Source organism: Schistocerca cancellata, chromosome 2 (assembly GCF_023864275.1).
Source record: "Schistocerca cancellata isolate TAMUIC-IGC-003103 chromosome 2, iqSchCanc2.1, whole genome shotgun sequence".
NCBI classification, from domain to species: domain Eukaryota; kingdom Metazoa; phylum Arthropoda; class Insecta; order Orthoptera; family Acrididae; genus Schistocerca; species Schistocerca cancellata.
The window spans coordinates 234,972,557-234,995,934 of NC_064627.1; the positions used below are offsets into that span (position 1 = coordinate 234,972,557).

At 43.0% G+C, this 23,378-nt stretch overlaps 2 protein-coding genes across 2 annotated transcripts in view; both read right to left on the reverse strand.

The window, feature by feature from the left end:
- Positions 1 to 22,279, reverse strand: part of LOC126161567 (glutathione S-transferase-like) — a 125,867-nt gene extending 103,588 nt beyond the window's left edge. The window contains exon 1 of the mRNA XM_049917510.1: positions 22,232 to 22,279. The gene's annotated coding sequence lies outside the window, so the exon portion shown is untranslated. The remainder of the gene's footprint in view (positions 1 to 22,231) is intronic.
- LOC126161566 (glutathione S-transferase-like) lies at positions 541 to 22,321 on the reverse strand. Its single transcript, XM_049917507.1, has 5 exons — positions 22,228 to 22,321; positions 5,618 to 5,765; positions 1,831 to 1,998; positions 1,313 to 1,455; positions 541 to 851 (listed from the first exon to the last, which is right to left on the reverse strand). Exons 2-5 carry the CDS (start codon positions 5,751 to 5,753, stop codon positions 684 to 686), a joined length of 615 nt encoding a protein of 204 aa, XP_049773464.1. The 5' UTR covers positions 5,754 to 5,765; positions 22,228 to 22,321; the 3' UTR covers positions 541 to 683.
- Between the last annotated feature and the right edge of the window lie 1,057 nt (positions 22,322 to 23,378).

Consider the following 23,378-nt stretch of genomic DNA (forward strand, 5'->3'; position numbering starts at 1 on the left):
GTTACACTACAAAATTATGATTCACAAGTTCCATACCCTAAAGAATATTTGTTTACAGTACTTTCGTTCTAAATATGAAAATTAAAATTTCACTTACCTTCTAATGAGATGGACTATACAAGTTCACATTTCATAGAAGGAATGTTTGACCTACACCCACTCGCACATACATTTCAGACTAATACACATTTATTGTATTCCATACTTTATGTACAATCCACCACTATCTCTCCATGATATGAGCAAGTTGGTAGACCTCCCACGACAGAATTTCCATAAAACTCTGTCTTGTAGACTGTGTCACGTTCTAAAATGCACCAATATGATGAAGTCTACAACCCAAAAGATTTGTAGAGAAATAGATACTAGTATAAATGAAGTGTAACTACAGAACTTCAGGGTTTTGTGTGTCGAACAAGAATGTAGTTTGTGGGTGAAGCAGAAACAGTCCGCACATTTCCCAAACTTAACCCATACGTTTGAAAACTCTCCAGTGCTATGTTTTCGACTGAGTCACATAAATAAAAAGGTATTGACATATCGTTTTTAGAAGAAAATTTATTATATCTTCTTGCACTTACAATGGGGTATCACAGTTTTACAATACATAATGAATGCTTCAGTGCAGAACAATTCAAATTTGTAAGCAAACACATATTTAACATAAACGTGAGACACTGCATTCATCTCTCCGTTTTCGGTCTCTTGGCAATCCACTCTTTAATAGCTGGTATTTCAAGTACGGTATTTTTAAGTGCAGAAAGGTTTGAATAATCTTTTGTTATGTCAAACCCAATCATGAACTTGAGGAGGTCGAGGAGTGCTACAAAATAGAGGTCTGCCCACGAGAGCTGAAACCAAGTCCTTCACATTAGCATACAAACAGAAAATTCCTCAGTTCTTAATAATGTGAACAAAATTGATGTGTACTAAGTCGGTCTACAACATCTATAATCACTCTTTCAAAATAAATTTCCGACAATTCTGAAAACATATAATAAACACTATAGAATTTTAGGTCCCTAGTGTGATGCGTTTATGAACAATCACATACATTGTCAACATAGTGTCAGTATTGCTATCTACCTTAAAAAGTAAAAGTATTAAAATAAGTTAAAACATGCTACAAAAATGTTGGCATTTCTTTTGCGAATAATCGAGTCCACTGTGTATGGATAAACTACCAAATACAATAATTTTCGTCATCACATATTTTAACAGCGCCGATTACTAGGCAACTGCATTATTTAAAAGGATATCTCAACTTATTTCAGTATCCATAGCTTATAAATTTCAATTTGTATCAGCTTACCTTGCCATTTGCAAGAAAACCTCCATTTTCCTTCACCAACTTGTCAAGTCTTGGCAACAAAAACGGTAAGCTTTCATTTATGACTGCTGCTTTCTTCTTTTCCTTTAAGGCTTCATCTGTCTCATATGCAGGACTTACTATTTCTACAAGCAGAAGTAAATATTAAAATAATACATGCACAGATACATTGCAATTTTTAACTTAAAAATTATTAAACTAGTTTAAAAAATTATATCTCAGTACAAATAAGGATATTTTAGGTGAACATCAACCCATTTATTACTCAGACACTTCTTTAACATTACAGCTTAGCTGTGACGTATACTTTATATTTGACAAATGTATGTCTTCAGACAATTTCAAATAAGATACTCCAAAAACAGAACTCTGATGTTACATTTTTTATTTATGTTTACCTGTGCTTAATATCGGTCGTCAATGGCGATTTTCCATATCATGTAGTGAAATGTAAATAAAGAAACGCAAAATCTTTCAGTTAATGTAAACATTAAACTTACTCATTCGTATGTCTGATACTGTATCAACAGCCATATCAATCTGGAGATTTTCCCAGTCGTTAGCCCCAGACAGGCCCACTTGCTTGCCTAAGTAACGGCAAATAGCAGTAGACTGGCATACCTTCTTCCCATCAATTTCAAGAACTGGAACTTGCCCGAAAGGCATTGCTTGACAAAGAAAAAAAAATATTAGCAACATTTCTAGTAGTATGGCGCAGCTTTCTTTTGTAATCCTGACACATCCAGGAGTCAATCCTTCTTTTTGTATAACAAGGTAATTTCTGAATATGGTGCGAGTATCAACAAAAGGTAATGTGCTAAAGTTTTACTTTAGTATTCTTAGTGGAGAAAATCGCCTAACTTAAGTGTGAGCAGTGGAACTCAAACCTGACATTGTTCATATGAGCCACAACAGCAGTAGTCAAAATCATTGTGCTTCAGAAAAATACTGTCTGGTCAAGTGAATTATTTGTCACAGCATCTAAAATTTACCATGACGAGCTAAAACATTATGACCCATACCCATCGCGAAATTGAATGTCTCCTTGTGACGTTACGAACTCTTGACGCAGTACAGTAAATATATACGCAGGAGAGACGAATGAGGAATTATTCTAGTGACAATGGGGAAATCCACAGGCATAGGTGACTTTGACAAAGGGCGGATCGCTATGGCCTTGCGCCTGTAAACGTCTTCTCAGAAATGGCGAAATGGTTGGCTGTTCAGGTGCTACTGTGTAGAGCATCTATGGAAACTAATTGAATGATGGTGAGTCCACGAGTAGGCGACTTGGTGTTGGACAAAGTGGCCTCACTACAGAGTATGGAGGTGGAAGCTTGCCCATTGTGTAAACCAGGAGACGCGGCGATTTGTGGTGGATTTGAAGACTGAGGACAATGCTGAACCAGGTACAAGTGTTTTCGAGGACACCCTTCAGTGCCTGTTGTTGAACATGGTGCTCCAAAACGGGCGACTCCTATGCATTACTACGTTGACATTATGACACTGTCAGTTACCACTGCAGTGGGAACAGAATCATTGAGATTGGACAATGGATCAATGGAAAAGTTCGTCTGTAGGGATGAATCATACTACTTCTTAGATCAGGTAGATGACTGTGTCCAAATACGGCGTCAACCAGGAGAACGGCTGCCCGAAAAGGGCACCCTACACACACGCAGGCCTGTGGGGCCAGTGTTATGCTCTGGTGGGCATTCGCTTTGGCTTCCAAGGGAACTGTGGTAGTATCGGAAGGTAACATGAGAGCTGTCGACTAAGTGAACGTTATTGTGAACCACAAGCATCTCTTCACGCTTGATCTCTCCTGATGGCATCTTCCAGCAATGTCACTGGGCCAGAATTATTGCTACACTGGTTTGACGAGCATTTACATCTTGACCAACAGATTTGCCTGACCTGTACCCAATGGAACACATCTGGGACATTATAGAGCATCAGCGCCGCTACCATTGACCACCCGCCCTTAATTTATGATAATTGCGTGACCTGCTACTAAATTCCTCCAGAAATGTACCATGGACTGGTCGAATCCATATCACGCAGAACCGCTACAGTATTGCGTTTCAGAGTTAGACAAACACGCTATTAAGTACGTGATCATAAAGTTAAGGTTCGTTGGTTTATCTGCTCATGTCAATAAAATAAAAAATGTCAAGGTCTCTGGCAAGATGAAAACCTTGCAAATTTTGCATTGTATAGCTTCGTTGTAATAAGGTAATCTGGTGTGTCTTACAAAAGAAAACGTGCAGACAATAAATGTAACTATATTATTCCAGAGTCCTTCTTCAAACTCCTATGATGTATACAGGCAGACTGAAGCTACGAATGAAAATTTGTTCTAAGGTCGGGATCCGAACCCGGGTCTCCCGCTCACTACGCTGGTACGCTAACCACTATGATGCCCTGGCACAATGGCTTTGCACAACTGCACGGACTACTTCAGCGCATCTCCCTCCTCAAACCGAGTTCCCATTCACACCTCTGCCCACTTAGTATAACCCCCAAAATCGAGCAGAACTGCAGAGTTTAAGTGTAATACCGAGAGGGCTAATCTGTGACTGTAAATTTTGGTTGAGGAGGGAGCCGTATTAGAGGAATCCATGCAGTTGTGCAAAACCATTGTGCAAGCCAGTGTGGCCGAGCGGTTCTAGGCGCTTCAGTCTGGAACTGCACGACCGCTACGGTCGCAGGTTCGAATCCTGAATCGGGCATGGATGTGTGTGATGTCCTTAGGTTAGTTAGGTTTAAGTAATTCTGAGTTCTAGGGGACTGATGACCTCAGATTTTAAGTCCCATAGTGCTCAGAAACATTTTGCAAAACCATTGAGCCAGGATGATGTAGTGTTTAGCACATCTGCTTAGTGACAAGGAGACCTGGGTTCGAAACCAACTTTTGTACAAATTTTATTCATCACTTCAGGGCAGATAACCGTATCAAAATAGCACAGTTCGTTGTAATAATCTCACCGTCATGTCATATCATCTCATTTGAAGTGAAAATTCTCTGAATAAGAACTTACAAGCTATGTACAGGGTGGTTTTCCTAAAAGGGAGCAAACTGCATGAGACTATCCCTGATATCATAAGGAGTAAAACTGTGCTCCAACAGAGGTACACTAACTTGAAGGTGAAGATGAAAAGTCTTTGATAGAGTAGGTTTCAATGATTGAAAGCACACTTAAGAACACACGAGGGAAGCGGAAAGGTACTGTGTGCACTAGTGTATTACACTACACCCAAGAGGTCAGTGAGCTGGAAGACCATCATTTAGTAGCCACATTTCTCTTCGTATCAGCAAAGAATGACTTTCAGCTGGGGACGTAAAATGTGCAGATGTGCCTCGACTGTGAGGCATTGTGGGCGCCAGTAATCCCCGCCCACACACCGAAGCTGAACCGCTGCTGACGATTCGCTACTACCACACCATGGGAATTCTCCTCAGCTCACAGGTAAATGTAAACGTTAACTATATCGTCTCTCGTAAAGGTAGCCTCATCGTCGGCTATGGTGTATGACAGAAATCGCAATACCGTGGTGACTGGTGTAGCGAACCAGCGAGAAAACCATCCTTAGGTAATAAGGCCTGCACTCGTTTTAGAAGATACAGATAGCGGCAAATATCGTGGAGGATGTTCCACGCGATCTCGTGGCTTAGCCCCTTCCCTGCCTGTTGGGTGCTGATACTGGGGCACTGACGAAGATCTTTTCTCTCCACCAGCAAGTGGGTGTACCTCCTTGAAATGCACTTCCAGCCACATGTACATTTGACTTTTTTTTACTCCTTATCCTCTTACGTGCCGTTTTCTGTAGTTTACCCCAATTTAGCAGAGTTGTCTAGTATGCAACACACTTGTTTCTTTGTTTTTCAGTATCACTTTTGTGTGATATTTCGACTTATTTCTATTTTCACTGACTGCAATCGAAACGATAAGGAAATTAATTTATGTAGTAAATTATTTAAGCATCATTTTGTGCGCTACTACTATTACTATTACTACTACTATCACTATTACTACTACTACTACTACTACTACTACTACCACCACCACCACCACCACCACCACCACCACCACCACTATTACACAGAGTTTGTCACTATTGAATTTAGCAAAATACTCTCCTAGGTATGCAATACTATCTTGCTCCTCTGTTTGCAGTGAACTCAATTTCAGCATTATTAAAGACCAATTAGTTTCCTCATTCTGCACCAGATAAGAGAAGAGTAGTCTCAAGCCAAGATGTTGAAAGATAAAAGTTTTTACTTACATTCTTTCAAAGATTGCCATTTGTCTTTATCACATCGTTCATCTTCGAATTCAATCTTTCCGTATGAGAGCAGGAAACGTATTGGCTCAGCCAGACCCATTATAGGGAAGTAAGTTAACTTGTATTTCGGTGCCATCTCTAGTTCAAGCTGAAAATCACAGGTTTATGAAAGAAACAATTGTGACTGAAGAATTAGGTATTAGCTCGTAGTGATATTTATCTATTATTGCACACCTCTGTTAGTTAAGACAAGCTCAGAAGTGCAACATACGGATATTAAGTAAGTCTTGCTTGAATAGGAAATTATGGGGTATTGACGGAAGGTCTGTCTCTTTGTGGACGTCACAGTTTATGAGCTATTATACTGCATGAAAGGAAAGATGTACATGCGCAGACAATATCAGTACGAGACACAATTGACGCTAAGATGTAAGTGTAGCGTAGGCTGTGAGCCATAAATGTGAAATTGTTTGAATGACTTGTTACTGCTGTTTAATAGCGATCCAAATCTCCAATAAAGTTAGTGTCATTCATGGATGCTTCTCGTACTGGTCATCAGTATTAACAAAGAACAGTAAGCTAATATACCGGAGAGGCCTAATTTATTTCAGTTGTAATTAACATTATAAATCGTGTATCACAGTGTGCGTATAACGAAAAAAATTAAGGACTTTTATTCCGTGCGTTGTATTGTCAGTATGCGACGAATTAGCTTACTTCAAACTAAGAAATGTTCAGTTGTATGACGAAAGCTGTGATAGGTGTTGTTAGTCCTCCACGAGAGCACCAAATTCACTTTAAAATTGTAATTAAGTTAAGCATTACAAAGACAATTAACTGCCACACACATTCCTGCAGTGTTTACTTATTCAAACTGAGTGGAAGGAAGGAAGGAAGACTGGATTTAACGTCCCGTCGACATCGAGGTCATTAGAGACGGAGTGCAAGCTTAAGGATTTGCCTGGAGCGATTTAGGGGAATCACGGAAAAGTGTAAATCTGGATGGCCGGACGCAGGTTTCAACTGCCGTCCTCCCGAATGCGAGTTCAGTGTGCTAACCACTGCGCCACCTTCCTCGGTTTCAGACTAAATGCTACGAGGAAATACTCATTAACTGTTATTGGAAACAAGTGAAATTCTGTCCTAAATAAAGTTGTTGTTTGGCATTGTTGGCTGGGAGGTCACGTGGTCTAAGTTTAGCTGCCTAATTAGACAGGTTTTCTTTCTTCGTATATGGCGCTATCTCTCATTCACATAATGGGGGAGTCGTGTCAAGTACCTGATGAGAGAGGGTTGCTGGTGAGTGAATTTTGAGGCGAAGTCATGACCAAAGTAGGAAGGGAGAGGTTGGATCCAGGTGGTGGGACTTAGCCTACTCCTGTTGAATAAAGTTGTGGGTGAGGCGAGATCTGACCAATTGATCACCAACTTGCCGTCGCTCCAGCAACTGAGGAGAGATTTACGATTTAATCCCCGAACGTTGGTGCGTGCAATGTCTGGTCAGTTACAGACCTCTTTGCTTTCTATTTTATCATACTTCAGAATAAAATTTTTAAATGTAATACAACTGAATTACTTCCCTTTAAAGAAATAATGGAGTACACGTTACTTAAACAATAATGAACAGATAAATTTTATACTGATCGTCCTCTCTTCGTTGAGGTCATGAGACTAGTCACTACATCTGTAAAACGTCGCACTTATTTGTTACTTAATATCTGTGAATAGTTCTGAAAGCTTTACTGACATCTGTGCTGGAAATGATTCATCATCTGACTATATTATATTGAGAGGTGTGTAACAAAATCCTGGATGTCTTGGCGGGTAATGGTGCGCAAGAAACATACACAGTTTCAGGTGTTATGCTTGTCATTCGGGAAATGTCACTAGGTCGGCTTCAAAATGTGTGTTACAATCGTATGTGGTACTGCACGATTCTTGAGTGCGTTTCTTTATTGTCCAGTTCCACGGCTAATTGCTGTCTGTGGAGAAGCCTATGTGCTATTGTCTGAATTTTGTTGGTAGGGGTCGCGTAATTGCTTGGCGCAGCGTACTCCATTGTCAGTTTCGGTTCTACCACCTATGGAGGCGACCAAATGTGTAATGTGATATCAGTATCAAATTAAGTATCTTCGTCAGTTGAAGGTTGTCACGAGAAGGTAAACCTAGTGGCGATGTTAACGAAACAAGTAAGTTTTTAGGACTTTCTTTAAATATACATCAAAGAGTTGGAAGAGGGTACTTGCTGGTGGGGGGCGGGTGTTGAGAGGAGTGCAACTAAGAAATGTTCAAGATGAATGATGGATAAGTTTCACAATTTAATGCTAAATGCCGCTGGGCATTCCTTCAAGTCTGCGTCCATTACATTTTCTAGTTTTCCTCAACCAGCAATAGTAGACTCCCGACCAGATATGCACTGTTTACACTTTTAATATTTGACACACTCTACGATTACGTTTTTTACAGGAAAAGACCCTATACGCTCCAACGTACTGCGAAATAGTCGTTTTTAGAAAAAGTTCTCATTTTAAGTTTTAATTTAGCCTACCTCTTTGAAAATGACATATAGAATAAATTTAACACATCTCAGATGATATGTGGTACAATACAAAGAACGTAAAGCAACAAAATGCGGACAGAAATAAAAATAAAACTTTGTAAAGTAATGGCTACAGGCATTTTGTCATACGGCTCAGAGTCGCGGACAATTCGAAAGCAAGACGAAATAATAATATGAGATGCACTAACGGCTGCAATCTGAGAGATCAGATAAGACGTGTCGACATCTGGGCACTTATTCAATAAACAAATTCATGAAACAGAGAGTAAAATAGATAGAATGTACCTATATGATGCCAGAAGGAAGACTAACGTAACGAGCAGTTAACTACAAACCACACGTATATGAGGTATGGGAATACCATAGACAAGACGACTACGCTGTGATTGGAACAGGCGAGGGGCCTACTCCCTGAAGTTTAAATGAAGAAGAAGAACAGTTGTAGCCTAAGGAATCGTATTGGCGAAGATAATGCGGGAGGTGAATACATTGTTGTACCGTGATTGACAAATAAAAATTCTAGATATTTGAACGAATTAAGGCCGTAGATTTTTAACGTTTCGTTGACGACAAGATCATTAAAGACGAAGTAATGACAACAGCATAACAGATGGAGTACATTAGATAGTTTAACAAGGGTGGAGAGAAGTAGGTGATATCCTACGTAAAGTTACCACCCCACCATCCGAAATAGTGATTTAGTGTAACCACAGCAAACATAAAACTGTGTGGACGGATGACGTTTTTCTATCACACTCGACGTAAGCAGGAAAGTTCAGTGATCGCAGTGAGGTGGAACAAATAGCAGTTGTGAGTTGTCGGGGACTGCTAAGTTTCCGAAGTGAACGGCCGGTTAGATCTGAGTTCAAAACACAGCAAGTTCATTGGGTCGTTTGAATAAAACGGACAATGTACTTTATTCTCGTAATTTCGGAGAACATGCTCAGGTTCACACGAATAAAGCAAGTCGGAGGATATACATCGCCTGAGAATGTTCTCAGCTTGAGTACAAGTTCGGAAGTTGTTGCTCAACGCGAAGATGATATCTCCGATTTCGTAAGAATAATACTAGAGAAATTTCTCAAAAGCGGTTTCTGAAATGAGCTCTGCAGCACACTTCGAGCTGAGTAAGTTTCGGTGAGATTAAGTTTCACGGACTTATTGACTAAAAATGGCAGAATTTCTGTTGCTCAGAAGGCAAAAAGGATGCACGTAGCTCGAAGAAATAGTGAAGAGAGAAGCTGTAGAAGTTTATACAGGTTTAACAATGAAATCATTATTTCGTTGTCGAATTCATTCCCTAAAAGCATGAAAAAAGAGGAGTAACCTTTCAAACGAAGCGAAAATGAAGACATTTTTGTGTTGTTGAAGAGACACAGGTTTTAGACAAGTGCAGGAAAAGACTTCAGGTATACGTCAGACAACTGTATCACTCAAATTTTGAGATGTTCTTCACATGTTTTGTCCCAGCGTTCATCTCACATTATGTTGTATTACAAATAAGCAGGCAGATGAGAAAAATTAATAACTGGTTTATTTCTCGTAGCAACACCGCAAGGGCGACCGCGTAAGTGCTCCACGCTCGTGTAGACTACTATGCGACATACACTACTGGCCATTAAAATTGCTACACCACGAAGGTGACGTGCTACAGACGCGAAATTTAGCCGACAGGAAGACGATGCTGTGATATGCAAATGATTAGCTATTCAGAGCATTCACACAAGGCTGGTGCCGGTGGCGACACCTACAACGTGCTGACATGAGGAAAGTTTCCAACCGATTTCTCATACACAAACAATAGTTGACCGGCGCTGCCTGGTGAAACGTTGCTGTGATGCCTCGTGTAAGGAGGAGAAATGCGTACCATCACGTTTCCGACTTTGATAAAGGTCGGATTGTAGCCTATCACGATTGCGGATTATCGTATCGCGACATTGCTGCTCGCGTTGGTCGAGATCCAATGACTGTTAGCAGAATGGAATCGGTGGGTTCAGGAGGGTAATACAGAACGCCATGCTGGATCCCAACGGCCTCGTATCACTAGCAGTCGAGATGACAGGCATCTTATCCGCATGGCTGGAACGGATCGTGCAACCAAGTCTCGATCCCTGAGTCAAGAGATGGGGCGTTTGCAAGACAACAACCATCTGCACGAACAGTTCGACGACGTTTCCAGCAGTATGGACTATCAGCTCGGAGACCATTGCTGCGGTTGCCCTTGACGCTGCATCACAGACAGGAGCGCCTGCGATGGTGTACTCAACGACGAACCTGGGTGCACGAATGGCAAAAAGTCATTTTTTCGGATAAATCCAGGTTCTGTTTACAGCATCATGATGGTCGTATCCGTGTTTGGCGACATCGCGGTGAACTAACATTGGAACCGTGTATTCATCATCGCCATACTGGCGTATCACCCGGCGTGGTGGTATGGGGTGCCATTGGTTACACGTCTCGGTCACCTCTTGTTCGCATTGACGGCCCTTTGAACAGTGAACGTTACATTTCAGATGTGTTACGACCCGTGGCTCTACCCTTCATTCGATCCCTGCGAAACCGTCCATTTCAGCAGGATAATGCACGACCGCATGTTGCAGGTCCTGTACGGGCCTTTCTGGATACAGAAAATGTTCGACTGCTGCCCTGGCGAGCACATTTTCCAGATCTCTCACCAATTGAAAACGCCTGGTCAATGGTGGCCGAGCAACTGGCTCGTCACAATACGCCAGTCACTAATCTTGATGAACTGTGGTATCGTGTTGAAGCTCCAAGGGCAGCTGTACCTGTACACGCCATCCAAGCTCTGGTTGACTCAATGCCAGGCGTATCAAGGCCGTTATTACGGCCAGAGGTGGTTGTTCTGGGTATTGATTTCTCAGGATCTACGCACCCAGATTGCGTGAAAATGTAATCACATCTCAGTTCTAGTGTAATATATTTGACCAATGAATACCCATTTAGCATCTGCATTTCTTCTTGGTGTAGCAATTTTAATGGCCAGTAGTGTATTCAGTTTAACGTCCCTTCACGTAGTCCACAGATCCTATTACCGGTTATTTGACATGTGATAGAATTTGATACTGAGCCCCATCTCTTCTCGCGCACAAATTCCTCAGATGTTCTTAGTCCATGATCCTACGGCAAAAGTCTGTGCCGTATAAATTAACAAGTCAATTTTCTTGCAGTTTAACAAAAGTGCCCTGATCCCTTCCGTAGCATATCACACAGAAATTTCCTCTATATCGCACGCCGCATATACATAGACATATTCAGAGCGCAGAAAGCGAGACAAGAGAGCTAACAATACCCGAGCATGGTTTATATAGTAGAATTTAGAAACAAAAGTAGCCGCGTTAAACGCTCTTTGATTTCCCGGAAGCGTTTCTTTGCTGCAGGCGTTATTCTGATGAGAGATTATGTAGCGATAATTTTAATTAAAACCTTTCTAATGCTATTAACTATTACTGATATTATCGATCACCTCTCCCCAGTATGAAAATAAGCCTGATAATATTGTTCTTAATTAAAAGAGCGCTTATAAACTGTAGCCGAGTCAACTGAACAGCACGGAAGGAAAGTAGTTGATTTAAAATCCCAGATCTTACGACGCTTACAACAGCTTCCACATATTTCACAAATAGCTTGTTATTGAAAATGTACGGCTGGTGCCGGCAAGGGTGGCCGAGCGGTTCTAGGCGCTACAGTCTGGAACCGCGCGACCGTTACGGTCACAGGTTCGAATCCTACCTCGGGCAGGGATGTGTGTGATGTCCTTAGGTTAGTTAAGTTTAAGTAGTTCTAAGTTCTAGGGGACTAATGACCTCAGAAGTTAAGTCCCATAGTGCTCAGCGCCATTTGAACCATTTTTTTTTTTGTAGGGCTGGTGAAATAGTACTCCTCTTCGAGCAGGACCGAGATTTCCCAGTACGCTGCATATATCGATATAATATCGAGCGATGCATTGTCAGTCACATGTCATTTGATCCACGTGGCAAGACAGCAAGCAGTACGCGAGAAACTACGAACTAGTCACAACTACGTTCTGCGTACAGTTTCACAATTTCATAAAACACGGGTGGAAATAGCAAGAAATCCTATCGCCATGAAACACCTCATATGTATTTGAGCCTGCCTGCAGTAAGAGTTCTCACATAGTAGCCTATTTGTCGACATAACAATTATGTTCATTTTGAAGTGAAACTAACTGTCAGAGGTGAAACTGTTGTCCTTCAAAACTTATTATTTGGTTCTAAAATTAAATGAAACTCCGCCCGAACAGGCTATTCAGGTCCAACGGTACCGATCGGCCGCCGAGTCATTCTCAGCCCAAAGGCGTCACTGGACGCGAATATGGAAGGCATGTGGCCAGCACACAGCTCTCCCGACCGTATCTAAGTTTGCGAGACCGGAGCTGTTACTTCTCAATCAAGTAATTCCTGAGTTTGCCTCAGAAGGGCTGAGTCATTCTCAGCCCAAAGGCGTCACTGGACACGAATATGGAAGGCATGTGGCCAGCACACAGCTCTCCCGACCGTATCTAAGTTTACGAGACCGGAGCTGTTACTTCTCAATCAAGTAATTCCTGAGTTTGCCTCAGAAGGGCTGAGTCATTCTCAGCCCAAAGGCGTCACCGGACACGAATATGGAAGGCATGTGGCCAGCACACAGCTCTCCCGACCGTATCTAAGTTTACGAGACCGGAGCTGTTACTTCTCAATCAAGTAATTCCTGAGTTTGCCTCAGAAGGGCTGAGTCATTCTCAGCCCAAAGGCGTCACTGGACACGAATATGGAAGGCATGTGGCCAGCACACAGCTCTCCCGACCGTATCTAAGTTTACGAGACCGGAGCTGTTACTTCTCAATCAAGTAATTCCTGAGTTTGCCTCAGAAGGGCTGAGTCATTCTCAGCCCAAAGGCATCACTGGACACGAATATGGAAGGCATGTGGCCAGCACACAGCTCTCCCGACCGTATCTAAGTTTACGAGACCGGAGCTGTTACTTCTCAATCAAGTAATTCCTGAGTTTGCCTCAGAAGGGCTGAGTCATTCTCAGCCCAAAGGCGTCACTGGACACGAATATGGAAGGCATGTGGCCAGCACACAGCTCTCCCGACCGTATCTAAGTTTACGAGACCGGAGCTGTTACTTCTCAATCAAGTAATTCCTGAGTTTGCCTCAGAAGGGCTGAGTCATTCCCAGCCCAAAGGCGTCACTGGACACGAATATGGAAGGCATGTGGCCAGCACACAGCTCTCCCGACCGTATCTAAGTTTACGAGACCGGAGCTGTTACTTCTCAATCAAGTAATTCCTGAGTTTGCCTCAGAAGGGCTGAGTCATTCTCAGCCCAAAGGCGTCACTGGACACGAATATGGAAGGCATGTGGCCAGCACACAGCTCTCCCGACCGTATCTAAGTTTACGAGACCGGAGCTGTTACTTCTCAATCAAGTAATTCCTGAGTTTGCCTCAGAAGGGCTGAGTCATTCTCAGCCCAAAGGCGTCACCGGACACGAATATGGAAGGCATGTGGCCAGCACACAGCTCTCCCGACCGTATCTAAGTTTACGAGACCGGAGCTGTTACTTCTCAATCAAGTAATTCCTGAGTTTGCCTCAGAAGGGCTGAGTCATTCTCAGCCCAAAGGCGTCACTGGACACGAATATGGAAGGCATGTGGCCAGCACACAGCTCTCCCGACCGTATCTAAGTTTACGAGACCGGAGCTGTTACTTCTCAATCAAGTAATTCCTGAGTTTGCCTCAGAAGGGCTGAGTCATTCTCAGCCCAAAGGCGTCACTGGACACGAATATGGAAGGCATGTGGCCAGCACACAGCTCTCCCGACCGTATCTAAGTTTACGAGACCGGAGCTGTTACTTCTCAATCAAGTAATTCCTGAGTTTGCCTCAGAAGGGCTGAGTCATTCTCAGCCCAAAGGCGTCACTGGACACGAATATGGAAGGCATGTGGCCAGCACACAGCTCTCCCGACCGTATCTAAGTTTACGAGACCGGAGCTGTTACTTCTCAATCAAGTAATTCCTGAGTTTGCCTCAGAAGGGCTGAGTCATTCTCAGCCCAAAGGCGTCACCGGACACGAATATGGAAGGCATGTGGCCAGCACACAGCTCTCCCGACCGTATCTAAGTTTACGAGACCGGAGCTGTTACTTCTCAATCAAGTAATTCCTGAGTTTGCCTCAGAAGGGCTGAGTCATTCTCAGCCCAAAGGCGTCACTGGACACGAATATGGAAGGCATGTGGCCAGCACACAGCTCTCCCGACCGTATCTAAGTTTACGAGACCGGAGCTGTTACTTCTCAATCAAGTAATTCCTGAGTTTGCCTCAGAAGGGCTGAGTCATTCTCAGCCCAAAGGCGTCACTGGACACGAATATGGAAGGCATGTGGCCAGCACACAGCTCTCCCGACCGTATCTAAGTTTACGAGACCGGAGCTGTTACTTCTCAATCAAGTAATTCCTGAGTTTGCCTCAGAAGGGCTGAGTCATTCTCAGCCCAAAGGCGTCACTGGACACGAATATGGAAGGCATGTGGCCAGCACACAGCTCTCCCGACCGTATCTAAGTTTACGAGACCGGAGCTGTTACTTCTCAATCAAGTAATTCCTGAGTTTGCCTCAGAAGGGCTGAGTCATTCTCAGCCCAAAGGCGTCACTGGACACGAATATGGAAGGCATGTGGCCAGCACACAGCTCTCCCGACCGTATCTAAGTTTACGAGACCGGAGCTGTTACTTCTCAATCAAGTAATTCCTGAGTTTGCCTCAGAAGGGCTGAGTCATTCTCAGCCCAAAGGCGTCACTGGACACGAATATGGAAGGCATGTGGCCAGCACACAGCTCTCCCGACCGTATCTAAGTTTACGAGACCGGAGCTGTTACTTCTCAATCAAGTAATTCCTGAGTTTGCCTCAGAAGGGCTGAGTCATTCTCAGCCCAAAGGCGTCACCGGACACGAATATGGAAGGCATGTGGCCAGCACACAGCTCTCCCGACCGTATCTAAGTTTACGAGACCGGAGCTGTTACTTCTCAATCAAGTAATTCCTGAGTTTGCCTCAGAAGGGCTGAGCGCATCCCGGTTGGCAACAGCGCTCGGCAGACTGGATGCTCACCCATCCTAGTACTAACCCAGCCTGATGGTGCTTAACTTCGGTGATCTGACGAGAACCGGATTACTTGGTTCTGAACCCTGAAAAATGTTTTATTTCTTTAATAGAGATAAAGATTTTCTAAGTAGGTTGTAGGTGAAAGTTTCTGTCCCTGTTCAGGTAATAGAATAATGGGTTAAAAAGCAATTACTCAGTTATAATCTAAGATTCAAAAAAATAAGAGGCGTCCAAAAAGTTTCCATTCGAGGAACGTACAGTCCAAAATCGGTATGCCTGCCTGCTGCGCATCCTAGTGCGACAGGAATCGTCTATACTTTAAGGACCTTTCTACGAAACCGAAGGCGCGATAGTCGCATGAGGAGTGATAAGGACTACAGAGCGGGTCCTCGAGTGTCTTCCTCTTCAGTTGGCGTAACTTCTGCGTTACATTTGCAACTTGGGTCGAAGTGCGACCAGCATGGAACTTGATACCCAATACAGAGGGATGTCTACCGGCATATGTCCTTCGGCAGCCAGGAACGAGCAACAGCTAGTACGTCCGCTTTCGACGTATTTGATAATAACGTCTGCGACGAAAATTTAATAGTCATGGGTGACTGGAGTTCGAGTGTAGGAAAAGGGAGAGAAGGAAACGTAGTAGGTGAATATGGACTGGGGCCAAGAAATGAAAGAGGAAGCCGCCTGATAGAATTTTGCACAGAGCACAACTTAATCATAGCTAACACTTGGTTTAAGAATCATGATAGAAGGTTGTATACATGGAAGAACCCTGGAGATACTAAAAGGTATCAGAGAGATTATATAATGGTAAGACAGAGATTTAGGAACCAGGTTTTAAATTGTAAGACATTTCCAGGGGCAGATGTGGACTCTGACCACATTCTATTGGTTATGAACTGTAGATTAAAACTGAAGAAACTGCTAAAAGGTGGGAATTTAAGGAGATGGGACTTGGATAAACTGAAAGAACCAGAGGTAGTACAGAAATTCAGGCAGAGCAGAAGGGAACAATTGACAGGAATGGGGGAAAGAAATACAGTAGAAGAAGAATGGGTAGCTTTGAGGGATGAAGTAGTGAAGGCAGCAGCGGATCAAGTAGGTAAAAAGACGAGGGCTAGTAGAAATCCTTGGGTAACAGAAGAAATATTGAATTTAATTGATGAAAGGAGAAAATATAAAAATGCAGTAAATGAAGCAGGCAAAAAGGAATACAAACGTCTCAAAAATGAGATTGACAGGAAGTGCAAAATGGCTAAGCAGGGATGGCTAGAGGACAAAGGTAAGGATGTAGAGGCTTATCTCACTAGGGATAAGATAGATACTGCCTACAGGAAAACTGAGACCTTTGGAGATAAGAGAACCACTTGTATGAACATCAGGAGCTCAGACGGAAACCCAGTTCTAAGCAAAGAAGGGAAAGCAGGAAGGTGGAAGGAGTATATAGAGGGTCTATACAAGGGCGATGCACTTGAGGACAATATTATGGAAATGGAAGAGGATGTAGATGAAGATGAAATGGGAGATACTATACTGCGTGAAGAGTTTGACAGAGCACTGAAAGACCTGAGTCGAAACAAGGCCCCCGGAGTAGACAACATTCCATTGGAACTACTGACGGCCTTGGGAGAGCCAGTCCTGATAAAACTCTACCATCTGGTGAGCAAGATGTATGAAACAGGCGAAATACCCTCAGACTTCAAGAAGAATATAATAATTCCAATCCCAAAGAAAGCAGGTGTTGACATATGTGAAAATTACCGAACAATCAGTTTAATAAACCACAGCTGCAAAGTACTAACACGAATTCTTTACAGACTTGTAGAAGCCGACCTCGGGGAAGATCAGTTTGGATTCCGTAGAAATACTGGAACACGTGAGGCAATACTGACCTTACGACTTATCTTAGAAGAAAGATTAAGGAAAGGCAAATCTACGTTTCTAGCATTTGTAGACTTAGAGAAAGCTTTTGACAATGTTGACTGGAATACTCTCTTTCAAATTCTAAAGGTGGCAGGGGTAAAATACAGGGAGCGAAAGGCTATTTACAATTTGTACAGAAACCAGATGGCAGTTATAAGAGTCGAGGGACATGAAAGGGAAGCAGTGGTTGGGAAGGGAGTAAGACAGGGTTGTAGCCTCTCCCCGATGTTATTCAATCTGTATATTGACCAAGCAGTAAAGGAAACAAAAGAAAAATTCGGAGTAGGTATTAAAATCCATGGAGAAGAAATAAAAACTTTGAGGTTCGCCGATGACATTGTAATTCTGTCAGAGACAGCAAAGGACTTGGAAGAGCAGTTGAACGGAATGGATGGTGTCTTGAAGGGAGGATATAAGATGAACATCAACAAAAGCAAAACGAGGATAATGGAATGTAGTCGAATTAAGTCGGGTGATGCTGAGGGTATTAGATTAGGAAATGAGACACTTAAGTAGTAAAGGAGTTTTGCTATTTGGGGAGCAAAATAACAGATGATGGTCGAAGTAGAGAGGATATAAAATGTAGACTGGCAATGGCAAGGAAAGCGTTTCTGAAGAAGAGAAATTTGTTAACATCGAGTATAGATTTAAGTGTCAGGAAGTCATTTCTGAAAGTATTTGTATGGAGTGTAGCCATGTATGGAAGTGAAACATGGACGGTAAATAGTTTGGACAAGAAGAGAATAGAAGCTTTTGAAATGTGGTGCTACAGAAGAATGCTGAAAATTAGATGGGTAGATCACATAACTAATGAGGAAGTATTGAATAGAATTGGGGAGAAGAGAAGTTTGTGGCACAACTTGACCAGAAGAAGGGATCGGTTGGTAGGACATGTTCTGAGGCATCAAGGGATCACCAATTTAGTATTGGTGGGCAGCGTGGAGGGTAAAAATCATAGGGGGAGTCCAAGAGATGAATACACTAAGCAGATTCAGAAGGATGTAGGTTGCAGTAGGTACTGGGAGATGAAGAAGCTTGCACAGGATAGAGTAGTATGGAGAGCTGCATCAAACCAGTCTCAGGACTGAGGACCACAACATCAACAACACGATAATAACGTCGCCTTATTTCACCTATCGGCGTTTGCCGCACGCACGGCACGTCGGAAAGATACGAACGCCACGCTATCCCATTCCCTACCTACATAACATAGTGTATTAATGTATGCAGAACTCTCATTTGGATGCGACGAATTGATATTGTGGTGCACGGCATGTACGGACTGCGGAATCAGACGTTCCGTGCTACGAACGCATCTCTGTGTCTTACCGAACCAAAGATTTTGCCTTAGGGACTCTTCGTGAATGAAATGAAGAGATCGGAAGCGTGAGAGGAGGAGAGAGATTATATTGTTGTGAGACGCCATTACGGTGTATAGTAAATGTTCAAATAGTTTTTTGCACAAAATAAAATCCAATAACTAACATCAAGTATTTAAAGTGCGTATATTTCCATACCGAAATTAGTTAATTATCACGGTACAGATTTACCTGACGTAGATCGCTCCGAGGTGAAGTTTGGAACGATAGCGCGAGCCTGCATTTTTCACGGTCATAATTCGTCGAGAAATTATCTGCGAATTAATAAACTTTAACTTGCTAAATTGTTGGACCTATCATCCAGACTCACCAAACAACATAGCACACAGTTGTGCCGTACGATCTGCGTAGGAAGTAAAGGTTTTAGAGATTTCAGGTGGAGCAGATAACGCCGGCCGCTGTGGCCGAGCGGTTCTAGGCGCCACAGTCCGGAACCGCGCGACTGCTACGGTCGCAGGTTCAAATCCTGCCTCGGCATGGATGTGTGTGATGTCCTTAGGTTAGTTAGGTTTAAGTAGTTCTAAGTTTTAGGGGACTTATGACCTCAGATATTAAGTCCCAAAGTGCTCAGAGCCATTTGAACCATTTGGAGCAGATAACGACGAGGAATATTCGCGAAATCTCCGCTACGGAATACACCTCTTGCTCTCCTGTAGTATTTAAAACTAATTATATTTTCCATGTTTTCAGGAGAACAGAGATAAAAGGATATACGGGCCTAAGCTAAACCAGCTAAAACCAATAAAAAACCAATAATTAAAATAAGAGCCCACAAAAAGAATATTTATTTATAATAATAAATAAATATAGAATATTATTAATTAACTAACTAATAATGATATATTAAAATATAGGTGCTTGTATACTCGCATGAGTTGCATTACATTGCATTTACGCTGCTGCGACGCCGTCAAATGGAAACTTTTCGATCACAGGTTATGTAACTGACAGTAGAGCCACTGGGAACTAAAGGCATTTAATACAAAAAACACGAATGGTTCTGACTGAAGGCGTTCTTGGCAACACACATAACACATACGTCGTGCGGTCATATGGTGTAGGTTGTATGGTATTGTTGGGTGTTATATCCCTCAGGGTGGGTCCAGATGACTGTCTGAAAGGATGTTCTTCCTCCATGCACACCGACTGGTCCCTTTGCTTGCGGTTATTTGAGAGTTTACCTTATGTGTGACTGTACAGCGTAGGTCAGTAGAACAGGCGCTTGATAGTATAGTGTCATGTTTCTGTTGTATGATGATGACGATGATGATTATGATGACGACGAGAGAAGGGTGAAGGTGAAAGACGGTGCCAGCACATAGCATACTTCTCCTGAATAGAACCAAGGGAGGTCTCTCCCACTCGACCGACGTATCACCAGCAGTGTCACAAATCCTCACTTAAAGAGACACTGGTGAGAGGTTTGGTATTTAAACCAGCACATTGGAGCGAAGATCGGTTATCAGGAACTTTACGCCGCCACCTCCCCTCCTCTTGCCCGCCAAATTATGACAGTGAAAATTTCATCCACCACGGGGAAGATGGGGTTGTTTGGGGGAGGAGACCAGACAGCGAGGTCATCGGTCTCACCGGATTAGGGAAGGTTGGGGAAAGAAGTCGGCCGTGCCCTTTCAAAGGAACCATGCCGGCATTTGCCTGGAGCGATTCAGGGAAATCACGGAAAACTTAAATCAAGATGGCCGGACACGGGATTGAATCGTCGTCCTCCCGAATGCGAGTCCAGTGAGATAACCACCGCGCCACCTCGCTCGGTCACCACGGGGATTCAAACTGGCTTACCTGCGCACAGACATGCTTAGATACTTCGGATATGGGGCAGAGTGTAGGACACATTAGCAAACATTTTCACGTGTTGACTCTGGAGGCACGAATTACATTATCTTTGTTGCTGACTGTACCAGACATGGTCGCACTTTTCCGTAGTTGTTAGCAATTATCTGCAAACAAGGATCATAATGATCTCGTTATTACTATACACACTGGCTTGGCACCTTATTTACAGGTTATATCTAACAGTTAGTCAACCACAATCGGTTTCTGTGCACGGAGAAGCAAACGGTCGTAATATCACTTATGCAGTGAAAGTCACAAGGGGATCGTAACAGGAAACAGCTTTTTCTCAGTTGAAGGACACGTCAGAGCTATAATCATGTTGTGTTTCCTAATGACGCATAGCATGAGAGACGAGGTAATGACAGCAACGGAAACGAGTGCTTCAGTGTGACTAACAGACGAAAATCTAATAAAATGAACGTTAATAATGATCACATTGGTATATTACTTGTCGTCCTCGAGTACCTCCACAGAGAATACACTACCTCCAGCAATAGTTACGGTGAAAGGCCGTTATCTGCTCCATTCTCGTCTAGTCTGAGTTTGTGTTCCATTTATGATATCGTCTACGTGATGTTAAATCTTCCGTATATTAACTCAGTAACTTTACATAGCTTCCCAGCTGAACTCAGTATGCTTCACACACATGAAATCAAACCATCCTTGTGTAGGGACAAGAAGTGTTGTATGAGGCAACCAACAGCTGACCGTCGCTATCGCAAGAGTCTGAAACTTTATACAAGTAAACAAAGCTGTAACATTTTTATAAAATTTCAGAACAAAGTTTTAATATAGACCGAAAAAAGTGTATCCAGTGCGTTCCTTTTGCTTTTCAGTATACAAAGAGTACAAACGAATATTTCCTTTGTTACATATAGCACGTTGAACGACCTGCATCAGGAGAAACGTTTCAGGAGGAATAAGAAGACATACTGTAGTATTTGATCTAGAGTCTTTGTAGCACGTTCATACGTGGTATTTGTATCACTAAAGCTGCAACTAGGAACTTAATTTTATACATTAAGTGTAGCAAGTATTCGGATAATTCTGTATCTTGGTATTTACTCTTGTTCCGCTATAGTTAAGTTAGTGCTCAACAGGCTTATTTTAAATGTTACACTGTTTGCTCCTGTATGGCAATTCGAAGCCAAGCCATAACGTAGCAGAGCCTTCATATGTTGTTTACACAAAAGTAACAAGTTCTTCAGCATATTGTGGTTTCTAACTTTTATATGTCGTCTATTTTGTAAGTCGAAGGTGTATATATGCATAATGATCCTTGACAGTTGTCCCACCTTCGTCATGTGATTTCATATACGAGCGCAGCCCATGTGACTAATATCAGAGGGCACGTCAAAACGAAAACTACGTAAATGTGGATGGTACCAACCAGTCCGAAGCAAAAACACATTGGGTACGAAATATGGAGACTTCATTTCAGCTAACAGTCTTCGACCGCTCAATACGCTCACAATACGTTACCTAGGGCAACAGATATGTTTCCGCCTGGTGTTCCTGAACATTTTTTTGAATATATTAGGTGGAGGCACAACAAGGAAAATATTGAACCTGATTGGACGTCAGTGACTGTAACGTCTTATATCCTATGAGCACTGTGGGATAAAGACGCTAGCTAAATGTGTGAGTGAAGTGCACGAACTGTGCATTGAATTGCTCTGGCACTTGTTCGGGGTTAACACGAATGGAAACTTTTAAAATCCATTATCATCCTTAAAGTTACGTGAAAATGGAGTTAAGCACTAACCTGCTTGTGTCGGGTGGCTTCCTTCTGTGCTCCTGTGTCTTCTGCTTGCCTGCAGTTCCGCCGCTCGAATGTCCTTCGTAGTACAAAGCTCGCTTTGCCGCTGTCGGAGAGTGGTGGGGCGGCGTTACGCAGCCGCCTGTGGAAGGGGGAGGGGAGAGCCAGGTGAACAACCGGATCTGCACTGGACTCTTACCTTGGGGCTGTGATAGACACTAGTGATGACAGTAGCGTAACTGCGAAAAATATTAACATCATTTCCCAAATAGATTTTACACTGTAGCATCGCTTTTAGCTACGCTTATTGTTACTAGAGTATGGAAGGAGACATGGCGCTTCGACCTCGAGACTCCGTATTCTTGTGCTGCAGGCCACCGTCATCTGCGAGGCAGACGCAAAGGTGGATATATTCTGTGACAATACCGCCCCGATGGAGCATCTAGCTGACACTAACCACACTGAAATTGCACATAGATGACACCTGCTTTACCAGGCGATGCACGAAGCGGTCGACCACGTCGCTCACGTGATGGTAGAAGAGATCCAAGTACAGCCCGAAAGACTCACGCCAGGAAAGCATTTTTCCGTCATACGTATTCTCACTGATATGATCTATCTGGCCATGAACTCCTCTCTTATGTAAGTCTGCAGGCTTTCGTGGCCGTTATCACTAAAGTTAAGATCTTGTGGTTCTTTAGGCCGCGTTATACACTATGTGATCAAAAGTATCCGGAAACCTGCCTGAAAATGACTTACAAGTTCGTGGCACCCTCCATCGGTAATGCTGGAATTCAATATGGTGTTGCTCCGTCCTTCGCCATAATGACAGCTTCCACTCCCGCAGGCATACCTTCAATCAGGTGCTGGAAGGTTTCTTGGGTAATGGTAACCCATCCTCCACGGAGTGCGGCACAGAGGAGAGGTGTCGATGCCGGTCGGTGAGGCCTGGCACGAAGTCGGCGTTCCAAAACATCCCAAATGTGTTCTATAGGATTCAGGTAAGGACTCTGTGTTGGCCAGTCCGGTACAGGGATGTTATTGTCGTGTAACCACTCCGCCACAGGCCGTGCATTATGAACCGGTGTTCGATAGTGTCGAAAGATGCAATCGCCATCCCTGAATCGCTCTTCAACAGTGGGAAGCAAGAAAGTGCT

What these genes read in the sequence shown, in the direction of transcription:
- LOC126161566 (XM_049917507.1), bottom strand. Translation starts at nt 5,753, where the DNA reads ATGGCACCGAAATACAAGTTAACTTACTTCCCTATAATGGGTCTGGCT. An exon ending in ATGGCAATCTTTGAAAGAAT is followed by an intron (nt 1,999 to 5,617) that starts GTAAGTAAAAAC and finishes TTCTTTGTCAAG; the next exon opens with CAATGCCTTTCGGGCAAGTT. An exon ending in AGTATCAGACATACGAATGA is followed by an intron (nt 1,456 to 1,830) that starts GTAAGTTTAATG and finishes TTCTGCTTGTAG; the next exon opens with AAATAGTAAGTCCTGCATAT.